This window comes from Nerophis lumbriciformis, linkage group LG24 (assembly GCF_033978685.3).
Source record: "Nerophis lumbriciformis linkage group LG24, RoL_Nlum_v2.1, whole genome shotgun sequence".
NCBI classification, from domain to species: domain Eukaryota; kingdom Metazoa; phylum Chordata; class Actinopteri; order Syngnathiformes; family Syngnathidae; genus Nerophis; species Nerophis lumbriciformis.
Window position 1 is genome coordinate 11,897,501 of NC_084571.2, and position 7,500 is coordinate 11,905,000.

The 7,500-nt window shown below is 42.7% G+C and overlaps 1 protein-coding gene across 1 annotated transcript in view; it reads left to right on the plus strand.

The window, feature by feature from the left end:
* Positions 1-7,500, plus strand: part of LOC133620698 (uncharacterized) — an 80,992-nt gene that overhangs the window by 4,353 nt on the left and 69,139 nt on the right. Inside the window, exon 3 of the mRNA XM_061982298.1 lies at positions 1,159-1,255. Within this exon, the coding sequence (XP_061838282.1) occupies positions 1,159-1,255 (97 nt within the window). The remainder of the gene's footprint in view (positions 1-1,158; positions 1,256-7,500) is intronic.

The following is a 7,500-nucleotide window of genomic DNA, read 5'->3' on the forward strand; positions in this document are numbered from 1 at the left end:
TATACATTTTTATATATATATATATATATATATATATATATATATATATATATATATATATATATATATATATATATATGTATATGTATATATGTATATATATATATATATATATATATATATATATGTATATACAGCCCGGCCCCCGGCCAAATTGTTTTAAACCTGAGTCAAAAAGTTTGAGGACCCCTGATTTAAATGTTAAACCAAAATATAAATGTTGGATTCAAATCTAAATGTTGAATTTAAATGTTAAATCTAAATCAAAATGTAAATGTTACAAGTCCCATGTTAAATATAAACGTTAAATCCAAATGTTAAATCCAAATCTAAATGTTAAATCTAAATAATAAATCACAATTTTAGTCATAAATGCTAAATATACATTTGAAACTCACTGAGTCGCCGAGGTTGACTTTGGTGGAATCGTGCCGATGTTGGGCCACCAAAACAGTGAATTTCTTAAAAAAGGAGAAAGAGTAAATCTTCTTAAAATGTAACAACGTTGAATTATTCCGCCTTTTAAACAGCGCCACAAAGTGTTGTTGATACCAAGTGCCAAGATGAGTTGGATTGTCGTGTCTGGGGCATAATCCTACAGACCGAGGAACAGAACCAACTAACTCGGTGTGAAAAATAAGACCTTGTCTTTGTGCTTTACTTAATGCAAAGTATTGTTAAAAAAAATACCAATTAAAAAGGAACATTTACACAGCTCTTGTGTTGTGTTACATCCTACATGGCTGTAAAGGATGTCCCTGGGAGTGTTTTACTCTCCATTCATCTGGTTTATGAAACTATAAACTTGCAAATGCTTTAACGCTGCATCTAAACCCGGGGCCACGCAAAAGACATCAACAGTCCACCGTCCCAGCATCTCACTCAAGGACAATGATAATGGATTCCCACCCGGACCACCTGGGCCACAGTTGTCCACAGTGGACTGTAATGGGCACGGGTAAAATAACCCCGGTGACAAATCTCGCAGACAGCGCAGTTTTTAAGATGGTGCCAGCCTGGAATTGGCCTTGCCTTTAATGCACTTAAAGGGTTATTTATACTGTCTTCACTTACCCGGCCACCAGCTGGATAAAGGGCCACCCCGCAACGTAGTGCATTCCTAAGAGCTCTTTAACCAATGTTTGTGTGTGCGGCCAGGCAAATTGCGCTTGTCAGTGGATTTATGGGCGACACGGTGCAGCTGCCGTCATATCCCAGATCAAACAGGACCCCCGAGCGGGCTGCAAGGAAGACGGTAGGTGGTAGGAGGTAGGAGCTAATGCACGCTCGCAGGGATAGTGGTGCACTTAGGGGCGCTTCGTAAAGATGCTTCACCCACATTGTGGTACGGACGCTGAAGGACGTTCCAGCTCCACCGGACCAGGGTGAGATTAGATCTGATAGTAGCGTAACACGGTCTCAGAGCTCCATGCCATCAACGACCAAAACAAACACGCGTAGCTGCAACTTGAATCAGAATCAGAAAACTAGAATCATTTTTGGCCACGTAAGAATTTGACTTGGTTGACTCTGCTCTCTTTTTCAATGTAAAGAAGGGGTGTCCCAACTCGGGTTGTACGGTATACCGGTATTAGTATAATACCGCGATACTAATGAATCATGTTCGGTACTATACTGCCTCTGAAAAGTACCGGTCCGCCACCCAAATACCCAAATTTGTGGTATCATCCAAAACTAATGTAAAGTATCCAAACAACAGAAGAATAAGTGATTATTACATTTTAACAGAAGTGTAGATAGAACATGTTCAAAGAGAAAGTAAGCAGATACTAACATTAAATGAACAAGTAGATTAATAATTAATTTTCTACCACTTGTCCTTAATAATGTTGACAAAATAATAGAATGATAAATGACACAATATGTTACTGCAGCTCAGTGGCCTTGTGGTTAGAGTGTTCCGCCCTGATATTGGGAGGTTGTGAGTTCAAACCCCGGCCGAGTCATACCAAAGACGACAAAAAAGGGGACCCGTTACCTCCCTGCTTGGCACTCAGCATCAAGGGTTGGAATCGGGGGTTAAATCACCAAATGATTCCCGAGCGCGGCGCACGTTGCTGCTCACTGCTCCCCTCACCTCCCAGGGGGTGGAACAAGGGGATGGGTCAAATGCAGAGGACAAATTTCACCACACCTAGTGTGTGTGTGAGACAATCATTGGTACTTTAACTTTGAACTTTACCTTAAGCCAGAGCAACCTGCTATCCTGGGCCAGAACGCAGTGACCTGTCCTGTACAGTAAGCCGAACATATTTAGTTCTATGCACTCTTTTCCCTCTCTGTGTTTTCTCCCCCTCCGTGTTCAAATGTCTTGTGTCCTCCTTGTCGTCTTCCAGCAGCATACCTCCGTTCCCGCGTCACGAGATGTGTGTCTCGTCTCCCCGTATTCCCTCTGCTTCCCTGGCTGCCTCTTGGATCTCGACCTCCCGTCTGGACACAGACTTTGACGCCTCTCTCCTACCCTCGACCTCAGAGTGAGCCTTGCTCCTTTTGAACTTCCGCCTCTCGCTCAACACTACGGGTAACACTCATTTAATTTCTACACATAGTCGCACACCATACACATTCCCTTGTTTTATTATTATTTCTTATTTATATATATTGTATATATATCCATCCATCCATTTCCTACCGCTTATTCCCTTTGGGGTCGCGGGGGGCGCTGGAGCCTATCTCAGCTACAATCGGGCGGGAGGCGGGGTACACCCTGGACAAGTCGCCACCTCATCGCAGGGCCAACACAGATAGACAGACAACATTCACACTCACATCCACACACTAGGGCCAATTTAGTGTTGCCAATCAACTTATCCCCAGGTGCATGTCTTTGGAGGTGGGAGGAAGCCGGAGTACCCGGAGGGAACCCACGCAGTCACGGGGAGAACATGCAAACTCCACACAGAAAGATCCCGAGCCTGGGATTGAACCCAAGACTACTCAGGACCTTCGTATTGTGAGGCAGATGCACCAACCCCTCTGCCACCGTGAAGCCCCTATGTAAACATAGAGCTAAAACGACGTCCCTCCTGTCTGTGCCGTCTTCTTCCCCTGTACAACCGTAACATATAGGCCATCTGTTGAGTATCGTGGCCACCGATTGGCCGCATGTTTTTTTCATGTCTAGAGGGCTCTCAACAGACTCAGAAATACTATTAATCCCCGAGGGGAAATGAAGATTTTCAGATCAATCCCATTCAAGAGCAGACAAACTTCTGACAACTTCCGGCGCCCCTTACAAAAAAGTGAGAAACAGGTAAACCGTGCTGGGGGGGGGTATCAGACATTAAATTAAAAAAATATTTAAAAAAAAAACATATTCACCGTGGTGGCTTCTGCGGTGTTCCATGCCATCATCTGTTGGGGTGGAGGGAGTATGGCCAGAGACAGGAGCAGACCCAACAAAGCAACCAAGAGAGTCGACTCCACCCTCGGCTGCCCACTAACTCTCGGCCAGTATCCAGTCTGTATGGATGAGCGAGGTGTCCGATACCTGCTCATTCAGCCAAGACACTGTGAAGCTTGTCCGTCCCGGCGCTCAGTGCCAGCTTCGCAGCCCTGTCTCTTTATCCGCATCTCCTCTCCTCCGGTCTCTCCAAACGGACTCTGGTGTGGCAGAGACCCAGCAGCTGGTCTCCACGGCCAAAAGGCTCCCGGGAGGCGGATCCAGAAATTCACAAAAAAGCACCACAGAAGTCACGAAAGTGGCACCCATGGTCGCACAGTCCCAAAGGGTCCCGAACCATAAGGCAACCCCCCCCCAAAAAAAACACATGAAAACAAGAAATGGTAAATGGGTTATACTTGTATAGCGCTTTTCTGCCTTTAAGGTACTCAAAGCGCTTTGACACTATTTCCACTTTCACCCATTCACACACACATTCACATACTGATGGCGGGAGCTGCCATGCAAGGCGCTAACCACGACCCATCAGGAGCAAGGGTGAAGTGTCTTGCTCAAGGACACAACGGACAAGACGAGGTTGGTAGAAGGTGGGGATCGAACCAGGAACCCTCAGGTTGCTGGCACGGCCACTCTCCCAATTGCGCCGTATTAACATATTAATGTTAAAACACCATAAGGTTTAAAACTGTATGTAGAGAGTCATAAACAAGTTATTTAATGCTTTAGTTACGCAAATATTGGATTTTAAATGAATAATTTGTTACGTACGGCAGGGTAAGGAGACGACACAACAGCAAGAATCAGTTCAATAGGTTTATTGAATCTGGTGATGAAGTGTTGGGGTGTGTATGCTACTCTAAGTGAATGGTGCAAGACGATGTGTAAAATTAATAATGTAAATGTTACCAGAGTTTGTTGTTTATGTGTGTTGGATGAATCCTTCGTCAGACCAAAGGGGCAAGGCGAGAAGGCAGTCCGTGGGCAAGCAAGCGGTCGGGGGGCTTGAGAGAAGCAACGAGGTCCGTGTCCAAGCAGGGGTCGAGGATCAAGGGAGGCAGTCCGGAATCCAGAAGGAAGTCGAGGCACACAGCTCCATCCCGGGAAACAGGAGAAGCACTGCGGGGAACACGAAGGGCATAAGACACGGGGAACGGGGAAGTCACAGAGAGAGAGCAAGCACGCAGGAGGGGAAGCCAGAGACAGGATGCCTACTACTCGGAGTGAACTACGTTTCGACACTGAATCTTCGGATCTACGCTGGTCTTTATGCTGTCTGTCTTCATTAGTCCTAGGTGCGTAGATTACTGATTGCCTGCAGCTTTGCCGGCGCGTGTGTCAGCGCGCTTCCAGTGGAGGCATGAGGGATTGCGCATGCGCCGTGACATACTTTGCGGAAATATATTTAGCAGGCCATGAAGCAATGAACAGCAAAAAAGGAGGGACGGCTGTATGATAAGATACTGGAAATCAATAATTAGTCACGTTTCAAGACGAGGCAGCGTGCGTCGAAGCTAATTACTGCAATATAAGTATCTTTATTTTTTTTTCCGCTTATTGTCCCCGTTATTCATCCGCCGTAATCTGGCGTGCAGAAGGACGCTTTTGCCAGAGCAGCCCTCCTAATCCAATCGCTGCGTCCGCCGCTAATTCCGAACAAACAACAGACGCCCGTCCAGACGGCGCTAAAAAAATCACTGGGGAGCACGCGGCTCATTGTTTAAATGTCCTCATTCCTTGTCTAACGGTCGGGAGGTGAAACATCTGGCGCCACCGAGTTCACGGAGGTTGATGCACGTTTGAACAACGTCCAATGAATCAGAGTTATAGCGATATAAAGTCTCGAAGCCTTTTTTCCTGCAGGACTAACACAGGAGATAAAAAGTGAGTCATAAAAGCCACGCATTTTGTTTATGATTTTACAATAATTAAGCTCATATTACTGGCATTACTGCATTATAAAACAATTTGATTAAGTATGAAGTAGAAACTAACGTGTTTCTGGGAGTATAATTTTAATAATATAATTTTTTTTTTCATATGTAAGCCGCAGATATATACGTTGTGAAAAGAGTTATTTACACAGAAATATTTTGTAAATGATTACTTACATACAAATGGTGTCTGTAACACGGCAGTAAAACGGGGGATCAAACAAAACAGAAGTCATGGTCATGGACCCACTCGCTGCGGAAGCTCGCTCTCCAATCAGCTAAACAGACTCAATATATATATATTGATAGTAGGCTAATTATATATATATATATATATATATATATATATATATATAGACACTTACATCATGTGTTGTCTTCATTATAACACTTATATAAGACTTTTAAAGCCATTTTGATAGTAGGCTAATATAGCTAATATAGACACTTACATCATGTGTTGCCTTCATTATAACACTTACATAAGACTTTTAAAGCCATTTTGATAGTAGGCTAATATAGCTAATATAGACACTTACATCATGTGTTGCCTTCATTATAACGCTTACATAAGACTTTTCAAGTCATTTTGATAGTAGGCTAATATAGCTAATATAGACACTTACATCATGTGTTGCCTTCATTATAACACTTACATAAGACTTTTCAAGTCATTTTGATAGTAGGCTAATATAGCTAATATAGACACTTACATCATGTGTTGCCTTCATTATAACACTTATATAAGACTTTTAAAGCCATTTTGATAGTAGGCTAATATAGCTAATATAGACACTTACATCATGTGTTGCCTTCATTATAACACTTACATAAGACTTTTAAAGCCATTTTGATAGTAGGATAATATAGCTAATATAGACACTTACATCATGTGTTGCCTTCATTATAACACTTACATAAGACTTTTCAAGTCATTTTGATAGTAGGCTAATATAGCTAATATAGACACTTACATCATGTGTTGCCTTCATTATAACACTTACCGTACATAAGACTTTTCAAGTCATTTTGATAGTAGGCTAATAAAGCTAATATAGACACTTACATCATGTGTTGCCTTCATTATAACACTTACATAAGACTTTTCAAGTCATTTTGATAGTAGGCTAATATAGCGAATATAGACACTTACATCATGTGTTGCCTTCATTATAACACTTTTATAAGACTTTTAAAGTGATTTTGATAGTAGGCTAATATAGCTAATATAGACACTTACATCATGTGTTGCCTTCATTATAACACTTATATAAGACTTTTCAAGTCATTTTGATAGTAGGCTAATATAGCTAATATAGACACATCATGTTTTTTTTGTATTTTTGGTCCAATGTGGCTCTTTCAAGACTTCGGGTTGCGACCCCTGGTGTATTTCATCCAGTGTGATCCGAGCATTGAGTCAATATTGTTTCACCTCTCAGAAACATGGCACAAAATTCCACAAATGCAGACATATTGAGGCTTAAAAGTTGTGCATTATGACTCAGGGTTGGTGGGATTAAAGAGTGTAGTTATTTTTATTGGAGGATATTCAGCCCTCTCACTGGCAGGAATCCCTGACTGCTTTTTTTTCTTTTCCTCCTCATTTAAAGTGCCAAATAAAATCGGTCTTTACTTCTTGGCTCGGCGTTGCTGTGTTTTTTGCGCACACGTGCAAATTTAAAAAAGGCAAACACGTCGACTCAGAAGTCAGGCTGGTGTTAGTCGGCGACCTGTGGTTGAACCCTGGGACCTCTCGTCACTGTCAGCTCCTTCAGCTGTCAATAATAAATGAAGTGGAAATAATGCTCCGTGTTGGTGTGCTCTTTACAGGTTGTGTGATTAAATGAGAGCTTCAGTGTGCGTGTGTGTGTGTGTGTGTGTGTGTGTGTGTGTGTGTGTGTGTGTGTGTGTGTGTGTGTGTGTGTGTGTGTGTGTGTGTGTGTGTGTGTGTGTGTGTGTGTGTGTGTGTGTGCGTGTGCATGCGTAAAACTGTTTTCTGCACTGTAGGACAATAAAATCTTGCCTTACCTTGACACGTCACTCCCTTAGATTACTTACATCTCACTAATTGGAATCAGTGTTGCCCCACAGGACTGCAGTGTATTAGTGGCATCTCACACACACCGTGGGTGTTCGCATAAT